The 27334-nt window shown below is 44.5% G+C and overlaps 1 protein-coding gene across 4 annotated transcripts in view; it reads left to right on the top strand.

The window, feature by feature from the left end:
• Positions 1–27334, top strand: part of tln2a (talin 2a) — a 76928-nt gene that overhangs the window by 22455 nt on the left and 27139 nt on the right. For all 4 annotated transcript variants that reach the window (XM_047331617.1, XM_047331615.1, XM_035628636.2 and 1 more), the window contains 20 exons: positions 11884–12055; positions 12808–12905; positions 13889–14018; positions 14576–14728; positions 14887–15029; positions 15329–15456; positions 15713–15776; positions 15879–15983; positions 18421–18576; positions 19478–19579; positions 20102–20178; positions 21343–21523; positions 21754–21867; positions 22037–22145; positions 22237–22445; positions 23639–23737; positions 24272–24439; positions 25258–25392; positions 25750–25909; positions 27021–27187. In XM_047331617.1, the coding sequence (XP_047187573.1) occupies positions 11920–12055; positions 12808–12905; positions 13889–14018; positions 14576–14728; positions 14887–15029; positions 15329–15456; positions 15713–15776; positions 15879–15983; positions 18421–18576; positions 19478–19579; positions 20102–20178; positions 21343–21523; positions 21754–21867; positions 22037–22145; positions 22237–22445; positions 23639–23737; positions 24272–24439; positions 25258–25392; positions 25750–25909; positions 27021–27187 (2634 nt within the window). In that variant the 5' untranslated portion in view covers positions 11884–11919. The remainder of the gene's footprint in view (positions 1–11883; positions 12056–12807; positions 12906–13888; positions 14019–14575; positions 14729–14886; positions 15030–15328; positions 15457–15712; positions 15777–15878; positions 15984–18420; positions 18577–19477; positions 19580–20101; positions 20179–21342; positions 21524–21753; positions 21868–22036; positions 22146–22236; positions 22446–23638; positions 23738–24271; positions 24440–25257; positions 25393–25749; positions 25910–27020; positions 27188–27334) is intronic.

The following is a 27334-nucleotide window of genomic DNA, read 5'->3' on the forward strand; positions in this document are numbered from 1 at the left end:
TGTGTGTGTGTGTGTGTGTGTGTGTGTGTGTGTGTTCAATACACATCTGTATCTCTCTGTTGATAATAATGTACATTTTCAAGCTGAGCCGATGCGCGATTTCCCGAGGGCAGTTGACGGGCATCATGTGATGTCTGACTGCGACCTCGCTGTGCTCCACAAATGAGCTTAGATTTTCTGTGTGTTTTAGTTTTCCTATAATGAATGAGTGAACTTGTCTCACTCCATGCTTCAATAAACATTAGGTGGAAACAATAAGACTACAGGTCTTGCGAGCACAGTTTTTAGCTGCCGGAGAAAAAAATGGCCATTATTCACTTTGTACTGTTTAAGTCTTGGGCTTTTCTTTTTCACCGCTGCATGTTTCATTGTCATCCCGGCCTCAGCCAGCTGTTCTCTGTGCAAACTGTTGACAAGTTTGCTCGCAGCTGATAAGTCAGGCATAAACTGAGCTCTTTAAAAAGTGGAGGGACAAACGTCTGGGAGTAATTGTTGACATGATGTTGACAGAATGGAGCTTTTTTTCATTGTTGAACGAGAGATATGGCCCTGGCTATTGTTTTACTGAAGAGAGAAATGTGTGTCTGTGCTGCAGGTTTTAAGAAGTTATGTCATCTTGATAGACATTCGAGGCATATGAAGCCAGACATTAAATTCAAAATGAGGCTCGAAGCCAACAAGTGCTATTCACAAGGAGACACGTGCATTTGAATGGCTGGTACCTTGTAACATTTTTCTGGTTGTGGAGAATAATGACTGGATCTGTACCACTGCATTAAATACCACGTGGTTGACTGTATTCACAGTGGTGACTGTATGAGGCAGCAGGCACATCTGACTATGACCAGATGTTGTGGAATTTCTGAGTCAGCAGTGAACAGTAATTATTCAACAGCGGTGATGTGTCCATTAAAGCTGATGATAGCTAGGTAGTACCGTTATGGATGTAGAGGAGATGGGGTTCGTCTGTCGAGCTGTTTTCAGACATGCAGAAAATGTCAGGAGAAACATTTGCAGACATTTGATTTCTCATGTACACTCCCTCTGGAAAAGCCCTTTCCCCCCCTCAGGAAAATGTCCCGACTCCAGGTCATGTCTGAAAGCATCTTAAGAGGGAACTGCATCTGGGATCTGAGTCAACTTGTGCTTCCTCATGATTTAAACCTCAGGGCACGAATGCAAATAGCAAAAAGAATCAACACAAATCCTCATGATAACTGTTTATGGATGTAGAGAATGTGGGTCGTCCGTCATTTGTTCCAGAAACAAGCTCAGGCGTGCTGTACCTGGTAAGCAAGACAGAGACGTCACACGGAGGTTTGTAGTTCTTTGGAAGGAAGCAAAATCTACTTTCTTGACGCTGGTCATTTTTTTTTTTTTATTTATTTCTCTTGGAAGCAAACAAGAGCTTGAAGGACGAAGTATTCCAGTGTATCCAGGAGTCCTTGGTGTGATAGTGTTAGTGCTGCCACTACTATGTGCACGACAATGAGCCTTTAACACCCGATGGATCCCGGCTGACTGCAGCCTCTTGTATCTGTGAGAAGTACAAACTTTTACAGACACCTCTCAAGGTTATGGGAGGGGACTTTTTCACAAGATAGACGTGGGGCCAAGCATCCCTTGAAGCATTCCCAATTAATCCCAAGAAAGTTTTTTTTCAAAAAAGTCTGTCTCATCTGGCAAAGCAATGATTTAGTGCAGGTCCTCGTTGGAAGTGAAATGCCGGGAGGAGCGAGCCTCAGGGCTGCGCCGTGACCAATCAGTCAGTCTGTCAACTTGCCGCGCATTTATTTCATTAGAGATGACCTCAGTGGATCCCACTGGGCTCGGAAAATGACTGACTCCTGCAGAGGACCGGCTGCTGACGACATTTCACCCCCCGACTCTGCCACGCCTCCACTGCATTCCTTCCACTGATAGACATTTTACTGGTAAGCAGTGACTTGCGTTCGCCGCAGCAGCTGACTGGCACAGTCGCAGTGAATCACCTGTTTTTTTCCGGGGCAGTGGACGGGTAATCCCGACTTCATCGCTGCCAAATAGAACATGCCAGGGTGTCCAGAAAAACCAGTGGCCTCATTGGCACTCAATTCAATATGGGTCTCCCTTTTGGATCTTTTCTTTTTCTTTTCTCAAATTACGCCTGTGTTTACTGAAACAGGCTCGACGGTTTGCAGAAACTTTTTTTTTTTCTACCCTACCATGTTGATCTGGAACAAGAAGCCCCTGAAATATGATCCGTCATCAGTCGTCTCCTTTTTGTCCTTTGGCGTTGCAGTAATGCTCTCACGCTCCATCGTAATTACACCTGCAGCAACGCAAATAGTGTAATCTAGCAGCTCTGACGATAACATCCTCACTGGTAAAGCTGCACTAATATGTTCGCCATCTGATTGTCCTCCAAATAGATTTTTAAAGCCAATATAATTAACCCGCACAGTATTACAACCATGGATCGCTTCAGAAAGCAGTGGAATTAATATTTAGGAAATGGCGTAGATGAGATATTGGTCCGACAGCCCCCCCCCCCCAATATCTGCTCAAAGCAGATCAATCAGGAGAGATTATGTGGACCTTTAGTACATGGCAGGTCCTATTGATTCCCTATCTTATGATTTGCCCATGAAACTTCAGGGGCTTAGGAGTCAGTGTTTATGTGACACGGGTACAGATGAACAAAAAAGTCCTGAGCAGAAATAACATGAATATCATAACTAAGAGTGATGTTTTTCTAACCACATGAATATTTTAAAATTGTACTTAAGTACAACACTTGATTAAATCCATGCATACTTTTTTAGTTCCTATTTTTTATGAAGGTGTGGACTTGTCATTCCCTACAACACATTCCCTCACTCTTCATACTCCATTCCCGCTAGTGAAATATCTCTGTTTGGACCCACACATTTGGACACATTCTGGCAGTCAGTGGTTTACCTTTGCCTGTCTTTTAAGGATCACAAATGTTCTGCGATTCACGATTTAAATCCAACTGGCAGGGTGGTCTGATCTGGTCTGGTCTGGTCTGGTGACAAGTGTCCTCATGTGTTCATAAAGCAGTCAGTGAGAGAGAGAATCAGTGCCGTCTAGTGAGACTGATTCAAAGCATGTCGGGGGGAGAATGCATACTGCACAAGATGTTGGTTTATTAGTGTACACATTCCACATTATCAGCACTTAAGTACAACATGTGGCGACGGATACTTGTATCAGAGGGGGAGAGTAAAGGCATGAAGTGATACATGTACATCGACCTCAGGAAGAAGTGAAGGATTCCCAAGCGTGGCTCTGTGATTTTGTCATGGTGGTCTTCATGCTCACTAGTTGTGGATTTTCGACAAGCGGAAGGCTGAGTGTGGATGATTAAACCCTTTACAGCATCTGATTGCAGGTTTGTTCGTGGAAAGTATGTGTCACTCAGTGGATGAAGCAGAGCCGCTTCTTCTTGTGTTGCGGTTGTGGCATGGTTGCACAGTGGGAGCATTGGATATATTACATAATCCCATATCCAGAGAGATGTTGAGTGGAAGAGCTATCCAAATGATGAAAATATTTCCATAAAAAATGAAATGGTGCATAGTATGAAATGATGAATGTTTTTCTGTCATCGCGTCCCTATTGTTGATCCTTTATCATAGCCAGAGGCAACATTTAACTGTCAGTTTGGATTAAGAAGAATGAACACTGCTAATCACAGTTGATGGAGGAGAAAGTCCATAAAACATTTTCACAAAATGAATACCCTTGTTTTCTGATTTTCTTTATTAGTACTTTTGGTCTCTAGGCAGATGGAGTTGCTTTCCTAGTCTGTTTTTGGTTCCTGTGACATACTTGTTTGTCATAGTAGGTTGATCAATACTCTGCCAATCGACCTATTAAAGTGTGTATGTCCTTCTCCAATGTCAGACAAGGCATTATTCATTATTCGATCCACAAATATGTCGAGCTTCAAGCTACAAGAGTTTTCTCATTTCCGTGCCTTTTTTATGAAATGGATCGGATATTAGAAAGACCAGAGCCAGCCCCTGTATCCATGGCAACCTGCATTTGAACACTCACCCTCAAGTTGCAATAGATTTGTCAGAGTAATAGAGGTAAAGGGTGAATCCATATTCTAAATGGAAAAAAAAAAGCTGCGGTCTTTAAGAAGAGAGCTGAAGTGTGGAATTGAGTGAAGGTTGTAATACGTCTCTGAGCGGTGGCTCATTAATGTTCTATCCCCGTGGTTTTTAAGGGCCCATCAAAGTTTAATATCTCTGTGACAAATTGTGCCCAAGGATGGAGAAGCGACGGTGGTCTGGCTTCAGGGTACATCCACACTAATAACACATTTTAGTTTTGCACTGTCCGCACTACTCTGGAATGTCCAGGGTTCACATTTTTTTCTGGAGCGGAGCAATTTGGAAATGATGACGCCTTTGCTTCCTGATTGGTTCTCATCGAGGGTCACGAATCCAAAAGGTTGCTAACACTTGCTGTCGGTAACAGTTCCACCCGGTCGCCTCTCCATTGATCCACTGGTCTTAAGCTCGGACAGTTTTTTCCCTCCACTTGAGTTTTCGTTTTATCGGCGCATAAAAATACAACAACGAGGTGAAAACAAATAAATTGCCACACTGACATGTGACTATGATGTTAAGTTGAATGAGGCTTCACCAACAAGCCCTGTGCTTGATAAGAGTGTTGGACGGTCTGTGTCTCCTCTTCTCTGCATGGAACTCGACACCCGTGTTGGTGTTGCTGCCGACAGAGAGGCATCACCTGCCACTCTCTCTCTCCCCCTCCTATTCACACATGCAAGAACGCACACACAGAAGCAGAGAACAGATGTGTAATTTCTGCTATTTCCGTCACTCACACCACCAACCAGGTGGATAATTAACGGGTTGTATATATTATATATTTTCTAAGGTGTGTGTGTGTGTGTGTTATTGAGAATGTTGCGTGGGGCATGTGTCAGATCCGACTGGTGCCATGGTGAAGAGCATGTGTTATTCCCTGTGGCATGTAAGCTGAGGTAGAGAAAAAATGGAAGTGAAAAGGCCGTAGTTTGTATTTATGAACTTGAATTATGATTCTACTCCCCACTCTGGGAGTATAATATTACAAATTTGATTTGCGACTGATTTGTGAAAACCAATCGTACATTTTGATTGACAAGTTTACTTTTAAAAAATTGTGCATGTCCTTCCAAATGATTGCCTGTAGACTCTCTTTGCAGTACACTGCAGGTTTACAGCATTCAATCAGTCTAGTTTCATCTACACGGAGACATTATTCACGGAGAAAAAAATGAATTGGACAAGATCTGCTGCAGGATCTTTGAGCCACGTCATGAGCAGGGGCAGGGTGTTGGTGACTTAGAGGAGGCAGTGACATTACTCACTTCCTGACCCTGTCTTTTCTTGTGGTGCGCTCTTTTAACCTCGGGCCCCCTGCCGCCGCCGCCCCGTCCAGTTTGATTTCTGCCTGATGTACTGACACAGGGAGCCTTGAATATTTTGTTCACAAAGTGTTTGCATGGATATGATGAGAGTGATGTGTGACGTGTATCTACCTGGCAAACAGTTTGAAACTGATTTTTAAGTAATATTAGCCAAGACATCCAACCCAATGTAGATGTGAGAGGGTGTCTGTGTAGTTTAGGGAAATAGTGAGTGAATAAATGTGAACACTTGAACAGCCAATAGAGATGAGTAGCAATGGAATAGCCCATGCAACCCAACGGCTGTTCCTGGGGCCAAGAGCTCGTTGCTTGGCGGCATGGTGTCTCTTTTTCTGAGCTTTTACCAAAACATCAACACAAGAACAGAAGGGTAATGAATGCATCAGAGTGAAGTTAGGGTCAACGAACGCCCTGCTTTTTATTTAATTTGGTGAAGTTTACGTTTTTCGGCAGCTCCAGCCAAACTAATGACTGATCATCATCCCTTCAGCCCTCTTGCCTTCTCTCTCGGGAAAGTGAAGAACATCGTTTTAAAAATCAAGGCATAGATCCAGCCTCTGCGTTGCTTGTCCAAGTGTTGTTAGTTTTCTGTTTTTCTTTAGTTAAGTAATCCAAACCATTTTAGTTATTTTTCGAATGAATATCATTTTAATTACAGGGATGCTGGGGTTGATGGATGAGTGAGTAGAACAAAGACCTTTCGCACGGTTTGTTTGCCCATTTGAAACTTTACTTTAATCACGACCACTGGACAACATTAACTGTGCGTTTACTATTGAAACCATAATGACAGACATCTTACCTAAAAACGTTGTTGTCCAAACCATGATCTTTCCCAAACTTTTTTCTAACAATCCCTCTTTGCGCCTCAACCTTACCAGCGCTGACGGTCCAGGACACCTGCTGCCGCTGCGCCGCCGTGTCAGGAAGCATTCCACTGTGTCGTATGACTGAGTAGTGACAAACGGCCGACTGTATGTGGTTCCGATTGGAGGACTCTCCCACATTTGAACCCATCGTGATTTCTTTTACTTGCTCAGGCAAATCCCCTGATAGTGATGATTCGGACGATGAAGCCTGACGAAGTGGGGCATTGCACGGACTGATTTAAAATTCTCATCTTGCCATATCTTGTACTCCAGCATTTAAAGTGGAGTTTCTATACAGTTGGATACATTTTGTAAACCGGTTTTAGTTCTCGGCAGCCCTCCCCGCGGGTCAAGTGTGGTGTCGGAGAGAAAGCCGCTGTCATATGATGAGGATGTATTGTGGTGTGTTGTTTGCCTTTGCAGGAACAATATGCTTCCTCAGGGTTAAACCAAAGACAGCAGATGGACTAATTAGCACCCCGTGTTAGTGCAGTTTGGCCCTGGCGTCGAAACTAGGCTACCGACATGCTCTGGCCAAATATTGATTATGTTCCCTGGTCCAACCCCCCTCTGGGATTGGCCTGCTTGACTTGTGGGCCGTTCAACTATTGGATCGGAGGACATGTTACTGTAATAGGGCCTGGGCATTCCCAGCAGGCACTGCTCCGCCCCATTGATCCATTGAACAATAGCCACATGTTCCAGTGCTCGCTCTCATTTTCCTTTTATCTCACGAGCTTTTGTCCGACTCTCAGGCCGGCAGTTTTCTCTAAATGAAATTGACTCCTGTGCACGCACAGTGGGGGAACGTAACCTGGTTTCCTCTCACTCTTCGGTTCTCTCTGCGTTTATGTATCTGCGCCAAAGCCTGTGTTTCTGAGTTACCGGATCAAACACTGCAGTGCTCAACCCGTAAAGTCTCTGTGTGATTCTTGTGCACGTCAGACAAAGCCCCATCTACTCATTAAGGCTCTCCGCTGTGGGAAAACAAGTACAGGCTGCACACTCAGTGGAGCAGCGTCTCTGGTGCGATTCGTCTCGGTGACTCTGACCTCCTCCGAAGTGACACATCCAGGGCGGCTGCAATATTGCTCGAGGCAACTATGTTGGGGAAAGCCTAGAACACGCACAGTATCAGCTTTCCCGATGACCTCACTGCCGCAGTGTCTATGGAAGCAAATAGCTGGCCCTTTTCACTGTCGGCCTTTTTTTTTTGCAGGGGCCCATATGATATGAGGCAAAAAAGGACCCTTAGGGCTCGGTAGCTTGAATACAGCTGACTTTTTTCTGTGATCACTATAACAATGCTTTCTCTTTACCATACTCACCATGCTCTGAAATGCATCTGAGCTGTGAACGGGCTTTGAACCGGTGCATCATTTGTCCTATTTGAAAATCCAAAATGATCTTTCAATCCAACACAAAAACAAACAACAACTTGTTTTTTTGTTCTTCATTTTTATGCAGAAGTCAAAAATAAGAAAAAGAAAAAGGATCAGTGGATCAGTGGAAATGTCAGGGGGTCACCAAAGCCATTGGGATTCATCACCTTGAATGTATATGTGCAAAAGTAATAAGTCCAGTCCACTGTGATTTCAATTGGCCCTGAATGAGTTTCTGCTGTCGTTGGTGTAAACAACATGAAAAGTGTTTGCTCACGCGGCGGAGTGGTGCTGTTGAATATTCTTTGTTATGCGAGGCTGCAGTAGATTAAAGGAGTGTAGGTGTAACTGCTGCAGTTGGGTTTTAAAGTCGAGAGGGGGAGGAGAGCTGTGTGCCTGTCATGTATTACAGCGTGGGAGCGTATACACTGTATTAATGATTATGGATTTGTTTGTCCTTGTGTTTGTGTTTCAGTATCTTAAACGTGTGACTCCAGTGAGTCCAGTTTCTCTCTTTCAGGGGTTTACCTTTGTTTAATTTATCAAATTGTGTACACACAAACTGCATTAACCCCTGCGACTGATGACTGCAAAATGGCTGAAGTTGTGGAAGCTCTCTCCTCTCCCTCACCCGAGGCAGGGAGTTGGCATTGTCGGAGAGGAGCAAAAGCTGAAAGGGGAGGCGAACAAATCAGACGGATAAACACACAGGCCAACAACATCCTGGTGCGGCGGGTGGATGAATTGTATGGTCACATGAGGCCGTCAGCCAGGTAAATAAAGCATGTGGACAAACAGAGATGGATTTACCAGCACGGAGAGGGAAGTGAAGGCGGGAGTGATGGAGCGGCTTGCCGTAGATGAGATCACACATCTGTAGTCATTTCTGAAAATACGCCTGTTGTTTTCTTTTTCCCCCACATATTTAACTCAAGTGGCAGTTGGTGTAGTGTCTCTGCTTGTGTACCATCGTAATGATAAAACTTTGTGTGCCTCTTTCTGTAATTTTAGCAATTTCTCAGTCTAAATCGACCTGAATGGGCTAAGCTCATAAAACGCCATATCCAGGATGGGATGATACCGCCATGTAAACAATTATACATTTACTTATTAGAATAAAGATTTTTTTCCCATTAAACATGTACCTAGATTTGTCAGCCGCAACCATACACCGTGTCGGTCGGTCGGCCGGTTGGTCAGTCGGGCCTTGTCCCCACAACCGATTTGTCAGCAGCCTCATGAGTTGTTTGTACTCACGTGTTTCAATGACTTTACAGTCACAATTTGATCTCTGCAAATCCTTTTTCAATCCACAAAAAAAGGGTGAAATATAGGTCAGGATCGTGGTTTGGTGGTACATCTGCTTTGATGGAGACTCCGCTTTGTCTTGACGGATGATGAGGAAGAGGTTTCCCTTCAAAAGTAGAGGGAAACAGCTGATTTTTTTTTTTTTTTTTTACTGTTGGTTGTGTGCAGTGAAGGAACTCATAATTCACAGAGGATTCACGTCTTACACAGGCTAAATGGGGTTTAAGGAATGAACCATGTTGTGTGTGTGACATAACCAATAACAACAGGATTTTATGGGAGCTCCCTGATTCTTATAGTGAAGGTTGGCTTTCAGTGTACACACCGGCATAATGATGAATCTATCTCTGGCGTCCAAAATGGCCTGTGGCATCTCGGGGCAAACCTTGTGCTTATGCTTTGTTGATAGAAAGATTGTGAGAGTGGTGGACTGTGAGGAATAGACACGTTTCTCCAATTTTTTTATTCAGCTGCATGGTTGAAACGTTTTGGTACAGATGAGTGAATATTTACTTACTGATACAGACTTTTTCATGTTTTTCCTCTGGATGCCTTGAAAAATAAAAAAAGTTAAAGCGCACAGGTGAACGCTACGTTTTTACTTCCAGATTTGAACTGAATGTAAAAACATGTCATTTGCGTCAATCAGGCACTACGTGTTTTTGAGAGGCTACTTAACACCAGGCTGAAATGTCGTGTCTTGCCGCCTTCTGTTTGAACTCTGACCTCTGACATCATCCAGCCACACCGGTGACGCACCTGTAATCACACCCAACACAGACATTGGAGCTGCACTGTCACCTGGGCTACCTGTCGAGCACATTCATATTATTTTCAGAGAGAGGCCTATGTGGACGTGATGAAGAGACACGGTTACAGTAAACAAGTGAGACGTTCATTAAAGTCGAGCGGCGCCGCAGCGTCGACCCACTGCTTTCACGTTACAAATGCAATTACAGTGAAATGAAAAGGCACCTCGTGTATGGTTGATTACAGTCGGTGAACCACGAGTTAGCGTTATGTTAAGATCAATAAAAAGTCATTTCTTTGTTTGCAGTTAAACAGACATAACTTAACTGCACATTTCATATTCTTGCGCCGGCTGGTGGCTCCGCTGACAACCATTTCATCGTGTTGTTATTAGTTTATCTATTGCTCTGTCTTCGTTGCTTCCTCTTATCTCCTTCCTTCTTCCTGCCGACTGTCCGACCATTAATCAGGCTTTGTACAGGCCGATAATGCTGTGATTGCAGTCCAAATATCGCATTTGTTTCATGAACAAATATCAGTGAGGTTCTGCTCTAGTCTGGAAAAGAAACCGATGCTGATGCTTTGTGGATTCAAACGGAACAGAATTTGTAGAATTTAAAAAAAAGGTGTGTATTGTAAATCACCCCCAGGCCTGTCCCTGTTTCCACAAAGTGGCTTTTGTTGTTTTTCATTTAATGGACTAGCTTTTGTGCCGGTCGCTGAAGGTTTTGTCCGTCATGAGAGCGAACTGTTCAAATTTAGTCTCAACGGTACATAATCACTGAAATATCGGCCTCATAATGATTTAGGATGTCCTTATGTAACACCTAGTTGTGTTATTACCGGCATTAGCTTCAGGATACTGCAGAGGCGTTCCAGCTCGGCGTGCCAGACAAACGCCTTCACTGCTGCTTGTGAACACATCTCGCATTGGAACTAGATTCTGAATGTCTGAGTCCGTGTCAGAAGCCGGCCTAGCAGACGAGGGGCCGCCTGTGTACTTCAGCCGTGGCCCCAACTGACATCTGACCTTTGACCTCTCCTGGCACAGAGAAGACCTGTGTTCCCGTTTGCCCCAGACAGGAGGTGCTCTGTTGGGGAGGTCAGCGCTCGCCTCTCCTTCTTGTTTTCCCCTGTTTTTCGTCCCTGTGCATCTCAGCAATGTTAAACATAAAAAACATCCATAAAAAATTCATATTCCTGGAGCATTTTATTCATATTTGACCAAGCTATGTTGGACTAGTTTCCCTGTCGATAAAAAGGGAAATTTAAATATAAACTGCTTGATATTCTACTGTTCACCACTACATGCAAACCCTTTCACGTTGTCACACAGTTTTTTTCAATTCATTGTTATAATAAAATATATATATAGCTGAATTGATTATAGTTTTCAACCTTTTGAAAAACAACATTTGTGAAATTTAGATTATAAGTAGTGACACATGTCCATTACATAACCATGAACATGGGAGGTAGTAGGCTGACGGCTCAACAGGTTTTTTCCCTAGGTGTGTGTTTTTGTGGTTAACATTATATTTGGTAGGAGGATGATGAGTGATGTGTTGGACACGAGCTTGTGTATATGTGGGGTTGTTTTTGTCACTTGTTGATCAATGTGTATACTTTATTTTCATGAGCTTCATATTAAAAGGATTATGGAAAATTACCTCTCTACCGCCTTTTCTTGCTGTATTTTATGTTTTCATTTATTGTAAAACATTTTCCCCCCAGAATATTCAGAGACATTGCAACATCGTTGTTATCGCTTTCTTCACATTCATAAAAATGTCCTTTTTGATGATAGTGTAGGAAAATAATTTTTTCTCAAGAGTTTGTTTGTGTGTGTGCGTGTATGTGTGCGTTTGTGCAAGTCATAAAGTGGTTTTGGCTTGAGCTTTATTCTCTGTGGATTAATGTAATTTTTAGTATATTCAAATTCAGAAATGTTCCAATTTGCAAGAGACATGAATTATGAATTTAATGTGCATGCCCCCTCTGTCACTTGCAAGTTAACACCGACTCATTTAACACATGAGTTTCAACACTGTGTTCACATAGTGGACCTCCTGCACTTGTAATTCAAGTCAATCTCCCCCGTCTGTCCTTTTGTGTGTGTGTGCAGGTGTAGCCGCAGCCCCCGACCACACCGCCCGCCAAGATGGTGGCGTTGTCGTTGAAAATCTGCGTTCGCCAATGCAACGTTGTGAAAACGATGCAGTTCGAGCCGTCCACAGCCGTGTACGATGCCTGTAGGATCATCAGAGAGAGAGTCCCCGAGGCTCAGACCGGACAAGGTAAGATTGACTTAAAAAAAATGCACAGAGAGACGCTGGACGGGGTGAAAACTGTAAAAGAAACAGGGGTGCAAAGAATGTACTGCAGCTGCCTTCAGATTGTAGCCCAGAGTTTACCGCTCATTTACACTTGTGAGTGATCAGGAGATGTGGAGCTGGAGACATTACTTGGCCAAGACCCCGTACAACATACGAAAATATGTTGATTGTCAGAGTTCAGGTAGTCATGTCGATAACATTTCCAGTCTCATGTTGCATGTTGATACATCGCGTTGGCTGTTCTGGGAATGGATTTGTAATCTAAAGATGAACAATGATTTTGTGGTGTTTTCACCCAAGTTATGACTCGGCTGGAACATATGGCAAACTCATGTTTGATGTTTGATTCAATCGACCAAAGTTTTCCGTTTTTCACGACTTGTGTATCAGTGGGTAGGTGGTTGCCAGAATGTGCAAGGGTCTTACATCACTTTATCCAGCTGACTGCACCAACCTTCCCCCTTTTGCTTCACCTATTAACTAACGTCCGAAAAGTTTTCAAACTGGGCGAGAGGCCGTTAGAAAAATGGCCTGTTCGGACGTTTCGAGGCATCTCAGATATTTTCAGTTTTTGTGCCGGAAGCTCGGTTTTAATCCCGACTCCCCACGTCTATCAGGTCGGAATCATCATGGAGCTAATAATTTCTAGTGTGATTCCACCAAACTTCCACCACAGTATTTCTCAATATTGATATTTCTCCCCACTGCTCCAGCGTCAGACTATGGCCTGTTTCTGTCTGATGAAGACCCCAGGAAGGGCATCTGGCTGGAGTCTGGGAGGACCCTGGACTACTACATGCTCCGCAATGGGGTAAATATGTCAACCTGTGAATGACTGTTGCCATGGAGTAATGGTTTATCCTGAGCTTACACGCACGCACGCACGCACGGACAGTTACCTTGGGAGCGGTGCGTCACTGAAACCCTGAACACCGGAACTCATTGTACCCACTTGAACGCACACACACACACATCAGAAGACCATGTACGTAGTTGAAATAACATCCTAACTTTAATGCCTGAATCCAGATATTCTAATTGCAAACTGCTGACTGATGCGGCCTGAAACAATACAATGATCTTCGCTAGAGCAGATAATTCACAGAGGGCCTTCTATAGTTGGGGAAATGAAATTAGAACAATTTCTTTTTTAAATCAAAAATACTTTATTAATCCGGCCAAAGTCGATTCAAAACCAAGCAGTTCTGGAAAACAGCCGGGAACAAGAAGTTCAATGTACAATATCATTAAGATGCAAATCACACGCAGGAGGACGAAACCGGCGGAGCGCGAGGGCATAACAGTGCCGGATGAAATTGGATATGAAGAAAATGTGAAGATCAAAGGGAGCATTTAAAAGTGGAGTGCTCCAGCTAGTTGTAGATCCTCTGCCAGCTTGTTTAAGACTGATTCCTGCTGCTGGAAGCCCCGGCCGACTTAAAACTCTCCCTCTCACTGCAGCTCTGGGTTTGGTTATGCAGCCCTCAACGGCTCTCTCTTCTTTAAAACTCTACCAAAGGCAACCCAGGTAGACGCCATGACTGTGACCAATTTCTTCTGAGCCATATCGCTTCGCATTGTTGTGATTGGTAGGCAGCATCGGGCTGTGATAGGCAGCCGTTTAATAAGGTTTGCTGGCCTATATTCTCCCTCGGCGGCCACGTAACCTGGATACATCATGTTCTCAGCGGCTACTCTCTATTCTTTCTCTCCCTCTCTGTCCAGTTCTCAGTCGCCCTTTTTTTCCTTTCTTATTGAGTCTTCCCACCCCTCCCTCCTGATGTCTTTGTGCAGGATATCCTTGAATATAAGAAGAAGCAGAGGCCCCAGAAAATCAAAATGTTGGACGGGGCCGTGAAAACCATCATGGTGGACGATTCCAAAACAGTGGGGGAGCTTCTTGTGACTATTTGCAGTCGAATAGGTGAGTGGTTTATTTTGGTAGCCCTTATCTCCGTCTGTGCTTTTTCTTTTCCCTCCCCAGATTTGCTATGTACAGTAGATTGTATCTTGTTTTTTCTGCATCAGTAATCCAAATCTATACATTTAAAATCAGTGTCACGGAGCTTTTGTATCTGTGCATTTGTTATTTTTTGGGGGATTCCTCCTATATAGAAAGCCTGCAGTGTATATGAATATGAACTGAATATAGATGAAAACATCTCATATACAGTAGAAGCAATGATTGATGGGACAACTATATCCAAAATGGGAAAAATAATATTGTTTACTTATATTCAGATTTTGGGGAATGACTGGGTCATGGGGAACGACCCATGTGGGCTTGAAACATAAGCTACTACCTGGTGATGATGCTGGTATTAAAATGTCCATTTTTGCCCATAATTTAGTTGTTATACTCATTTGTTGTCAAGTTCTTTAAGTTGTTTGTTGTTACTGCCATCGGTACAGAAGTGTGGAAATTAGGATTTAATTCTCTTGGATCCATCATGATACTGACTGAGATACTGTTGATTTCAGGCATCACCAACTATGAAGAGTACTCTGTGATCCAGGAGACGCTGGAGGAGAAGAAGGAGGATGGGATGGGCACACTGAAGAAAGACAGGACATTGCTGCGGGACGAGAGGAAGATGGAGAAGCTGAAAGCCAAACTGCACACAGACGACGACTGTGCGTAGAGTGGAAGAACTGTAGACTTGATGTTGTTTTTCTTTGCTGTAACTGCACATACTGGAAATTAACCATTTAAACTGAAATGTAAATGTAGAACATTTGTATAGAAATAACTGCTACAATCTGATCCCTGTTGCCGTATGTTGTGTTTGCAGTGAACTGGCTGGACCACAGCAGGACGTTCAGGGAGCAGGGGGTCGACGAGAACGAGACGCTGTTGCTCCGCCGCAAGTTCTTCTACTCGGACCAGAATGTGGACTCCCGGGACCCGGTGCAACTCAACCTGCTTTATGTGCAGGTCTGACCCCCTCTGCCCTGTTCCTACCTCTCTTTTTTTCTTCTTCTGGAAACTGTCGTAGAAGCTGCTCCTCATTCACAGTTTCTGGAGATCAGAATCATTCTGATGCAGTCGCTGTGCCTCTAGCGAAATCAGATATGTTTTATGGAAATCGACAGCACATCGTCGCTCCAACCATACGGAGACCAAAATGTGCAGTGACACATGGCTTTTGGATACATAAAGGCGGTGTGACTCGGGCAAACCATTTGAAGTGTATAATAATCCTGATTAGGAATCATTTATTGCTTGTCTTTCAGGCTCGAGATGACATCCTCAACGGTTCTCACCCTGTGTCGTTCGACAAGGCCTGTGAGTTCGGAGGGATTCAGGCCCAGATCCAGTTTGGACCTCACATAGAGCACAAACACAAACCTGGATTCCTAGAGTAAGTGTCCAACAGCGATATTCTACAGTGGTAAAATCCAGATTAGATGTGTAATTCCCCAAAAAATGAGGGGGAAAAAATCAATCTTTCTTGGAACTACCAATAGTAGCATGTGTTAATTTTTTAAATCCAGCAGTGGGGGTTTATTAAATGTACCATCTTTTTGTTTGAGATTTTCAGGCTTCAGCAGTAAAATTGAAAAACTCTCACCTTTTGCGTGAATTTCATTTTCTCCTGCGTTTCACCTCTCTCCTAGTCTGAAGGAGTTTCTACCCAAAGAATACATCAAGCAGAGAGGAGCGGAGAAGAAAATATTCCAGGTGTGGTCACATTGTTCTCTTGATGGAGGCACAAACGTTTTTAATTATTTTGACAACTGTGCACCAGTAGTTCACGTGTGTAATTGTTGTGTAACCTAACAGGAGCACAACAACTGTGGCGAAATGACAGAGATCGAAGCAAAAGTCAAATATGTCAAACTGGCGCGATCTCTGCGGACATACGGCGTCTCCTTCTTCCTGGTTAAGGTAAGGTGAAAAGTGAAGTACCACTGCACCATCTTGTTCAAAATGAAAGTTCATTCAGCCTCAGAAAGTGAGGAATCTAGCAGCCTGAAGACTCCCGCCTTTTTAATTTCTTTTTTTATTATTAATTTATTTAAAAACGAGGAAAATGATTTTTGAATTAGTTGAATTGCAGTCGGAGCCTTTTATCTCCCGAGTGTGAAATCAGTTCTCTGAGCTCGCTGCTCACTGGATAGAGAGTTTGTATCCACCTGAACTTTCAACGCTTCTCGTGTCCCCCGAGCCATGAGCTTATGTTAGTCATGTTAGTCACTGTTTCTATTGTACACATGGTAAAAACACCCTAATAGAAATACTAAAAAACTTGTGTAGTATAGTACAAGTCTAGAAAAGTCACAAAAAGTTTGATTTGAGTAAACTGAGATGAAAAACACAAATGTGGCGACATCACACAGACAAAAGTATAGAAAGAGACAAACACTTTCCTCTGTACCTCCGTTCCTCTGTCTCACTAACACACGGCCGCACAGCGCCTCGTCCGCCGGGGATCCGTCCTGCTTCTGGACGGAAACCAAATGTTGTCTGTGCAGCCGAGCGTGGTGCTGGGATTCTTTCAGAGCAAGTTGGGGAGGAAGTGGAGTGAGGGAAGCTGGTGGACATCTCGCAGGCAAACCCGAGACACTTAGCGCTCCCAAATAAACCCAACTGCCAGCAGATGCCTGCTGATGGGAGCAATTTGCAGATTTCCGCTCGTAGTACCTGTGGAACGGCTTCGACAGGAGTGACAGAAAACCCTTCCCCCCCCTCACATCATCTGTCGCTAAGAGGACATCCTGCATGAAGTCATGGGAAGTTTCCTCTGTCTGCGCTGATAAATGGCTTTCCAGTTGTCACCTTTTCTGAGTTCATCGCTGAGCTCCTCTAGAAAATGAGATCATTTTGAGTAATATCCCGGGGGGAAAAAAGTCGTCGCCCGGGTTCCCTTCGTCGACTCTCTGCCACACAGCTCCTGGATTTTCATCAGAACGTTGCAGCACCAGAGGATAAGAGCAAACATGTATGTAAAATAAAAACGCACTTGCTCGCACATTCCCCTAAATCTGTTAGTCCACCCACCGTACTCCGCCTTTAATTCCTTTTAAGCCTTAGACACACAAGTCGTTCCACTTCTTGGCCTTGGATCCGTGCTCCCCTCGATCTGTTTGACATCTCACCTGCTCACCTTCGGCCTTTCTCGTCATCCTCGGCGGTAACCCAGTGGAGCAGAAACATCTTAAAAATAACCGTGGAAAAAAAGAAAGAAATGCAGCCTACAGCCCCAACCCCTTTAGCCCCTGGAGGCCCCGGAGAGTTTACCCGCCTTCCAGGACTTTTACACAACTCACCCCTTTGCCCTCGCGTCACAGCCCATCACGTTCTGTCCATCTGGTCCCCAACGGAAGGAACGTTGGGCCAACGCTCTGGCCATGCGAGAGGAAGGGAGAAGCAATCGACTGTTTCAGAGAGCAGCTGGAGTATGAAGAGGTTTAGTAGATACAAGAGGGGGGAGGGGGGATGAGAGTCGTTGACAGGCAGATAAAGGCATGATTAAGACTTCACATTTTAATTGCTTACTGAGAAAGGTTTTTTTTGGTTAGACAATGAACAGCCGTCCTGGCAGATAAGTGTTGCGGCAAAATTAGAGTTTGAGTGAGCACCTTTGAGAGGCCTTTGAGTTAGAATTCTTATTTCTTGAATTGCTGTTCTTTAGGTGATTCCAGTATTCCGCTCAGCAGGCAGGGGAACCCATGAAAAAATTAGAGAAAATGATTGTTAGCTGAAGGGAATACAAGTGACAGTTTGTTTGTATCTGTAGGTTTGTGTCTCTTTGCTTAATCATCCGTTTAAATGCATTCATTCTGCCTTTATCTATACAATATGGTCTCATGAAAAGAGCCATGTACTGTTTATACGAGGTAAGGAAAGCAGAGAGATACATTTTGTTAATGTACAGTAAGTTAAGACAGGGTGAGACAAATATATCATACGATCACGTCAGTCAAATTAGATAAGAACCACCTTCATGGCGTTTGGCAAACAATAACGGAGACAAATCACTTTAATACCAGCACTTGATAGAGAATAATAAGCTGCAGAAGCTGCTGAATTGTCAGTGATCATTTTCTTTCGAGAATAGTTTCAAAATGCTCTTATTGCTTTCAGATAGGTAACGGAATGACCAGGATTAAAACGTTTGTTGATGGTGTGGTCCATGTATTACTGATGTTGTGTTTACCAACCAACATTACCGGGATTTGTCTTCTATTTGGGGACAAAGAGGAACTTTAAGGTGACGACATGTTTTAAAGTTAGGGTAAGGGTTTGGTTTAGGTGGCAGTCCCCAGGAAAAACATACTGGACGAGTCAATGTAACGTCCTCGTATATGTGTGTGTTTTGCAGGAAAAGATGAAGAGCAAGAACAAGCTGGTGCCGCGGCTCCTGGGGATCACCAAAGAGTCTGTGATGAGAGTGGAGGAGAAGAGCAAAGATGTGGTTCAGGAGTGGCCACTTACCACTGTGAAGAGGTGGGCGGCGTCGCCCAAGAGCTTCACCCTGGTACGACACACACACACACACACACACACACACACACCTCAATATGGTGCGCCTATGATTTGCACGCTCAGATGTTAATACAGACCAGAAAATATTACCTGCTCATAAATTCATTTCTTTTGACACGAGACAAACACGATAATTTATTCATGATGAGGTAACACCCAGCTGTGTCAGTGCTGCAGCGCCGAAATCACGACACACACACACACACACACCACACACACACACACACACACACACACACACATGCGCAAATCATTTTATCCTGTATTTTATCAGCCCACATTGTCCAAACTGTCAGTAAAGAAAGACTCACTGTAAAGCCCAACCGTTCCTTCAGTGGCTGAACAATCACTGTAGTGCTCAGTCCTTTCACTATCTCGTGCTCGTCAGTTATTGAACAGACTCTCTTGTCAATATCCCACCTTCGTGTCAGCAGCCAGCCGATGGAACGACATGGATTTAATCTCGCGGACCTGGTCGTCTCGCTGTCTCCATCAAATTAACATGGCCCTCGAGTGCTTTCCAGAATTTGAAGTGCGATTCGTCTTTCACACGTTGAGGCAGTTGTACGTTTTCCCGAGAAGCAGTTTTTGATCAGTCGGCAGGTGGCGGGGGATGATGATGGCGGGCACAGTCCTCCTCATGTCTCTCGGTTTTCTCTTGTATACGGGATGTACGTTACATTTATATCACTAGAAAACATGGCAGAGTGATCTGTTTGATTTCTGAGATGGTTCTCAGAAGCTGGTCATCTGTATGACTGTGTTGCAGCAGCATGATGTCCCCCAACACAACATGGAGTAATCATCTGAAACTAGCTGGGCCCATGGCTTCACACTAATCCTCCGTGTGTGTGTGCGTGTGTGTGTGCTTGGGTTTGTGTGTGTGTGTGTAGGACTTTGGGGAGTACCAGGAGAGCTACTACTCGGTGCAGACCACTGAAGGGGAGCAGATCTCCCAGCTCATTGCCGGTTACATCGATATCATCCTCAAAAAGGTGAGACATTTATCTCTGGAGACTCGGATGAACTGTGACGAATCGATCTCCTTCTGTGGCAGATCACGTGTCAGGTCTGCTGATTTGTGATGTGCTCGGGCTACGTGTCACGCAGCTCGAGTTAAATAAAAAAGAAGGCTCTGGCACAGGTTTCTGTATCCTGCAAGTCATCATCCGGCTGAGAGCAATCAGCTGACCTTTTAACATTAACCCAATTATAATTAACTACCGCCATCAGAAGAATTAGGGCTTGTTAAATAATTTGAAATGAATCATTGTTAAAATGATTCATTTCAAATTACGTAAGTCATGAGTTGAAGTAGTGCAAGCTTATTAGCATTTAGTACTTACACTGCATGCATCACATTAGAGTCTCACTTCTGTATTTAAAAAAAAAATGTTGGTGTGAACGTGTCTGAAATCTGACGCGCAGCAAAGACTAAGGGGAGGGAGGCTTCTCTAAAAATCTCTCTTGGCTCCTTTCTAAACAGACAATTTGGTGTGTTTCTCTCTCTCCCGCAGAAGCAAAGCAAAGACCGCTTTGGATTGGAAGGCGACGAGGAGTCGACCATGCTCGAAGAATCCGTATCCCCGAAAAAGTATGTAATTTATTTTATTTAATTCACGAGCGTCGTTATTCTCTTAGCCGCGTTAGCAGCGGGGCGTCTTGTCACCGACACAGACGTTAAAAACGTTGTAGAAAAAACACACAAAAGCTTTTGCAAAGCTTTCTCCTTGTTGGCATGTGGGAATAAAGCCCCTAGACATGAAACTTGTAGCTCTATAGATTAATTCTTCTATGATCCCTGTGGTGCTTCACTGTGCTTTGGTCCAGTCAAATCTGCAGCGGTGTTGATGGTTCTTCCACCAGCAGCAGCAGCAGCACAAAGTCACTGCAAACACAATATCTGAGTCCTGTTTCAATTTCCTTCTCACCAACGCCCTCGACCGCGGCTCACACATCCATCTTCCAGGGACTCGTTTCATCACACGAGCACTTCCTCAGCTCGACTTTATCCTGAAAGATAATCATTGTGTGAGGACATTTTGCCGCACCGGTCGAGCGCAGGCCCTGTCCGGACATTTCCTGTGCACTAGCTCATTTATCCACAGCGGATTCTCAGTGTGCGACTGAAGCCCGTTTTCTTGTCTAGGCTCAATTGATATTGCTCTCCTCCGTTCAAATTCTTTATTTTCAAATGTTTTCCTTTTGCTTTTATCTCGGCCTTGTGCGCAGGGCTCAGGCAAAAGTCTTTAATTCTGCAAACACAAGGCAAGCCAAACTCTGGAAGGCCTCATCTGAGGAGAAAACACAACAAAGCTTTGTCTTCACACAGAAGTGCACAGTGGGAAGACTCAGCAGTGTGTGTGTGTGTGTGTGTGTGTGTGTGTGTGTGTGTGTGTGTGTGTGCGCGCGTTTTAGTGGCCCACTGTCACAAATTCACACAACCACACTGCTTAGTGTTAAATATCTCCCGTTAAAACACTAACTCACACAGCCAACAAGCAGAAACATGCTCTTTTTGTCGTTGTGACGGTTTCCCTCTTTATTTTCTTGTCTTTAATAGAAATGTGCACGACACAGCTGTTTGTTGTTGTTGAGTTGTCAATATGCCATTTGGCTGATATGTGTTTATGTAGTGTATATCATGTTCCTTTTGTAGACCTGGTCAGTACTGCCGTTTGCACCACACTACATAACCATTGACAGTTCAACGTTCACAGAGACAGTTTTAACCGTGCGTCCGACGGTGTGCCCGCAGGTCCACCATCCTCCAGCAGCAGTTTAACCGCGTGGGCCGGGTGGAGCACGGCTCCGTGGCGCTGCCGGGGGTGATCCGCTCGGGCTCCATCGGCACCGAGTCACTCAGCATGGGCACCATGCCATCTCCCCAACAGCAGATCACTATGGGTCAGATGCACCGTGGACACATGCCACCACTAGTAAGACCCAAGACTTTTTATTTTATTTCCCCATTCATTGATAAATTCCCCTCAAAGTTAATGTTTATTTCATGTGATACCAGAGGATCACAGTTATCCACTATGCATGTTGTTTTTATCCTGTCTTATGGCTTGTTTCCACAAATGAAATCGATTGACTTTTCTTCTCTTTGCTGAGATTCTTTAAAAAAACAATTCCTCCATTCTGTGTGTTCTCCTGTGTGTTGTAGAGCTCAGCACAGCAGGCTCTGATGGGAACCATCAACACCAGTATGCAAGCTGTGCAGAAAGCCCAGATTGACCTGGGAGAGGTCGACAATCTGCCGCCACTGGGACAAGACATGGTACTTCACACCGCACGTGTTCACTCTACATGAAACCGTCACACTCTTGTACTGTCCACACAGTAATATCTCATCTTAAAGTCATGCATCCATTCGTGATGGCGGCCATAACATAAATTAAGAACCATGTCATGCCGTGTAATCATTTGTTACGTGTTCTACTTCCAAGGCTTCCAAGATGTGGATCCAGAACAAGATGGACGAATCAAAACACGAGATCCACTCGCAGGTTGACGCCATCACCGCAGGAACAGCGTCCGTGGTCAACCTCACCGCTGGTCAGTGACACTCGCATGACCTCAGCAGGATGTGATTGTATTTTGGGGCATTCGGTCCTTTCTTTATTCGGTCCTTTCTCCCCATACTCAGGCGATCCCACCGACACAGACTACACAGCCGTGGGCTGCGCCATCACCACCATCTCCTCCAACCTGACTGAGATGTCGAAGGGTGTGAAGCTGCTGGCTGCGCTGATGGAGGACGACGTGGGAGGAGGAAGCGACCTGATGAAGGCTGCTCGGACGCTGGCGGGGGCCGTGTCTGACCTGCTGGTGGCCGTGGAGCCGGCCTCTGGAGAGGTGAGCAAAGGAACCTAAAACCCTGAGATAATGGAAAAAAGAGCCTCGTCAAAACATTATCATACAGATTATTTCAGTATTGTATCTATTTCTCTTTTTTTGCTCCTGAAAACTGAACTTTTCTTTCCTGCCTTTCCCTCAGTCTATCTACCTTTTGTCTGACATAATGTGGAGCATGGCAAATATAGGATGAAGGACATACTGTTAATGTGGAAACAAAAATGTGGGAGGGGGGGAAAGATAAGATAAGAACATGTTACTCCAGCCTGACTCTGGATTTCAGCCAGTGCAGCAAGCAGAACTTTTCACCATTTGTGTTAGTGGAAATGCCAGATTGTGGGTGTGCTGCTACACATCGTCTACCCGATGTTTTGTTCCATCCAAAGTGACAGCCTAAAAAGTTGATTACATTTTCCACAAGAGCAGCTCTGCCCTGAGACGATGCATCGTCTCTCAATAAGGCAGCAGCATCTCTCCTGTTCCTCCAAATTACACCTCATTATATCAACGTGCTCTGCTGCTGGCCGGCTCCGCCTAACTGAATTGTTCTGGTCCGTCTGAATAAAGAGCTCAGGCTGAGGCTGATTGGCACACTCGTCTTCGTGGAGACAGAGCTACTGTAGTTACAAAATACTGCAAAGATTGATGATGTAGTGTGCATCTACTTGGGCTGCAGCACTGTAATGTTCTCACCGAGGCCTATTGGGAGTTTGTTTTTGTTTAGTTGCGCAAGAATCCTCCAGAAGTTGATGTATGTTAAGTGTTGTGCGAGTGATGCTCATAATGCGCAGGTTTCTCGACGATTATCGCACCGGTGGATTATACATGCAGGTTGTCTAAAATAAAACGTGTGGCCTGCAGGTTAGTAAGAAAAAGAGACGGAGGCCACTGAATCTTGGTGTAGCAATTTGACCAACGAATTTCTGCTGAAATAACTAACAAGCCAGACAAAACTCACTATGATTTCTGTCCACTTAAACATTATTTTAACAACACACTGGCTGACAGATTTAGATTTAGTTCACTAAAAAAAGCCCTCGGAGACAGATTGTAAAAACACAGACCTTTCATCACAGCACAACAGCGTTGTCTCAAAATACAGGATGATGCAGTTTCCAACCAGGCGACTGAATAGCACAAAAGCAGCAATTACATTTTGATGTTTTTTTGTGTGTGTGTTTGTGTGTTCACAGCCCAGGCAGACAGTGCTGACAGCGGCAGGCAGCATCGGCCAGGCCAGCGGAGACCTCCTGCGCCACATTGGAGAGAGTGAGACGGACGAAAGGTTCCAGGTAACGCTGCTCCCCGGCCCATTTGTCATCAGCACTGCATTCAGAGAAAAACACTGCCACACCGTTAATCAAGAGCACATTGTAACCAGGGGGATTTTGAGGAAATGTGTATTTAATATAACTTTTTTCATATCTGAACAAGATGATTTTGACTGAATTGAATGTTATTCTGGCTGTTAAGCTTGTGTTTTTCTTGTAACTCTTTCCTTGGCTGAATCATTATTGTTCCTGTGTGAGTCAAGGGCATACAGAGATCACATTAACACACACTGGAGTGTGTTTCAGTATTTTCCCTCAGTGGCTGAATACGTCACATATCTATGAAATGTCTATATGTCCCTTGTCTACACACAACTACAGACATAATCCTGTAGTCTTGAATGATAGTTTGACCTCTATCTGCAATACCCGCATGTCAGTGCCACAATATTTCTGAGAATGAACTAAAACTGTCAAAGGTTAAAGACCCTCCAGGTTTGAAGTCACTGATGATTGGTTCTGTTGTCTTCCTTCTCCGCCACACGTGTTGTGCAGGACATCCTGATGAATCTGGCCAAAGCAGTGGCCAACGCTGCAGCGATGCTGGTGCTCAAGGCCAAGAACGTGGCCCAGGTTGCGGAGGACACGGTGCTGCAGAACCGCGTCATCGCCGCCGCCACCCAGTGCGCCCTGTCCACCTCCCAGCTCGTGGCCTGTGCCAAGGTACTGCGCATTTGACGTGTTATGAATAAACCCGCCCCACATAACCCAATTCGACACTTAATGTTCTAAATCGCTCACATGGTGACAGTATTTGTATTATATGCACTCGATTCCTAAAGAAGTAATTTCAGTTGATGTTATGCTAATACTTGGAAGTGATGCAGAAGCGGTGTAATGTTTCCCATTTATCATGTGACTCTTTGGTTTGAAGATTACACAGTGGTGTGAGGAGATTTCACGCGTCCTCTTTTGGTCGAGGACACGAAAATAATTTTCCAAGTGCCGTTTCATCTTCTCTCATACGGAGACTGTGCAGCGAGGTTTGGCAAATTAGAAAAAGAGAGACTTATGTACTCAAATGTTTTAATAACCTACATGGTTTCTGCAGCTATATCAGAAGGCAGCAAGGCACTGTTATACATACGCCGTGCCCTCACTGTATTTGTGCACCCAGAGTTGTACAACCAATGTGCCTCTAATTCGTTTAAATGCTCTCCTGGCTCCCAGACTGCATATTGCCATTTGCTTAACAAATCCTCCCCTCTCTTCAAAGCCGTGTGCTTTGAAGTATCCGAATCCCTCTTTCTTTCTTTCTCTCGTCTCTATGTGTTTCCCCCGGTTCTCTGTGAAATGCGATTTAATGACGAGAAGAAAAGTAGCACCGTGTTTATACCCAAGTGAATTCCGTCCGCCGTCTATTTTCCTGTTACCTCTGGTAAATTGAATGTAGTTTACTCTAGGCGTAATTTATCTGTTGCTGTGTTTTCCCTTTATCGCGGTGGAGATAAATCTCTCTCCCCCCTCCTCTCCGGTTGTAGGTGGTGAGTCCCACCATCAGTTCCCCAGTTTGCCAGGAGCAGTTAATTGAAGCGGGCAAGCTGGTGGATCGCTCAGTGGAAAGCTGCGTCCAGGCCTGTCTCTCAGCCACGGAAGATGGCGAGCTCCTTAAACAGGTCAGCCCCATGAATGTGTGAAGCATCAGTGCACTTTCCTCTAGTTTTCCCATGTATTTGTTTTTATATCTTTTTTTCTTTTGTTTCAGCCCAGTAATTATCACTAAGTGTCAAATTAGTTTGTATAAAAATGATAAGACTGATTCAGACTCTTTTTTTTTTTTTCATTCAAAACCACTGCAGCGCTTTTGTTATGGAGGGCGTTCTGTTTGTGTACTGACACCGGGCTTAGGAGGCAATGAAGATAATGAGTCCAGCGTTGCCTCTTCCCAGTCGGCTGGAATAAGAAGTGGGGGACTAATGCGGTTTAAAGAAACGCAGCACTAATGTTGATGATGTGCACCTCATGCGTTGAAGGTGAGCGCGGCAGCCAGCGTGGTGAGTCAGGCCCTGGGGGATCTCCTGCAGCACGTCCGCCAGTACACCTCGAGGGGAGAGCCGATCGGGCGCTACGACCAGGCCACGGACACCATCATGACGGTCACCGAGAGCATCTTCTGCTCCATGGGAGACGCGGGTGAGTCCAAAAGAGGATCCAAGCTCGGGAGGACAAAAAGGTGATGCGGGGGGGAGGAAGCTCATCCTCATCCACATCCATCCACCGAGACTTTTACAGCACGATTACTGTTGAGAAATACAGGGGGAAAGACTGAAATATATTTGGGGTGTTTGATAAAGTTATTACAGTATGTACACCACTTGCTATCAAGAATCATGTTAATTAATTGCCATTTAAGTTATAATACTTTTTATTTATAAAGGCACTTGCAAGTTAAGCGGTCATAAGAGAAAGCACAGCCTGGAGCCAGTTAGTTGAAGGGTCATTAGCCATGTGGATGTAGGGATGACAAGGTAAATAAGTCCACAACTTTCCTTTTATATAAAATATTATTTTAATCTTTGCAGAATAACTTTGCCAGAAATAATTTTGTCATCACAAACAATCTTGGAGTTTTTACCAGCCCCAGCTAAATTAAAAAAAAAAAATAGATGTGAAATATGACAGAAAGGAACTCATTCATATGCAATTACCTGCCACAGCTCCAAAGCTTTTGGTTTCTGAGACCTACTGTGTGTCTGTACTTGCCTCATCCCGTCCTCCCCTCAGAGAGACTGGCATGATGGTGGGTTTGAGTGGACGGCTGTCAGCCCTGCGGGAGCAACGGAGTAAAAAATTGACAGTGATGTTAACAAGCCTGACAGCAAAAAAAAACCAAAAAAAGACACAGATCGAAAGGGTGCACAGAGAGCCTTGCAGCGGTCGGCTCAGATGGACCGATCGGATTGATGGACAAGTAGAATGGCAGTTTGCTCTGCTGAGGCCTGAACACATGCGGCCAGAAGGAGAATACCACCATTGAAGTGGTGTCAGATAATGTCAAGGGACGTCACACCCGACGTTCGGATACAAAAAAATTAAACGAGAAGTCAATCGTTTTGGCAGATCAGCTGATTCATTCACATGAATTATTATTTAATTTGAATTGTTCACATTAGAAGATAGTTAAACAAGTTTATCATATAAAAAAAAATCCCATCAGTCACTGACAATGCTCTTGTCTCGTTGTCTTGGCGATAATGTTCTCTTTACCGTCTGTCGTCTCTCGTCCAACCGTGTCTCCTCCCAGGAGAGATGGTCCGCCAGGCTCGGGTCTTGGCTCAGGCCACGTCGGATCTGGTGAACGCCATGAGGTCGGACGCCGAGGCCGAGGTGGATGTTGACAATTCCAAAAAGTTGCTGGCAGCTGCTAAACTGTTGGCTGACGCCACTGCGCGGATGGTGGAGGCAGCAAAGGTGAAACATTAAACCTATTCTTGCGATTCCTTACATTTACATCATGGACTTTTTTCAACAGAAAGCCAATCTGAGGCATTTTTAACTGAGGGACAGTTTTTACACTTACCGTCCATTTCTTCATCCAACTCAACTTCTCAGCGCAAC

Source organism: Scophthalmus maximus, chromosome 4 (assembly GCF_022379125.1).
Source record: "Scophthalmus maximus strain ysfricsl-2021 chromosome 4, ASM2237912v1, whole genome shotgun sequence".
NCBI lineage: Eukaryota > Metazoa > Chordata > Actinopteri > Pleuronectiformes > Scophthalmidae > Scophthalmus > Scophthalmus maximus.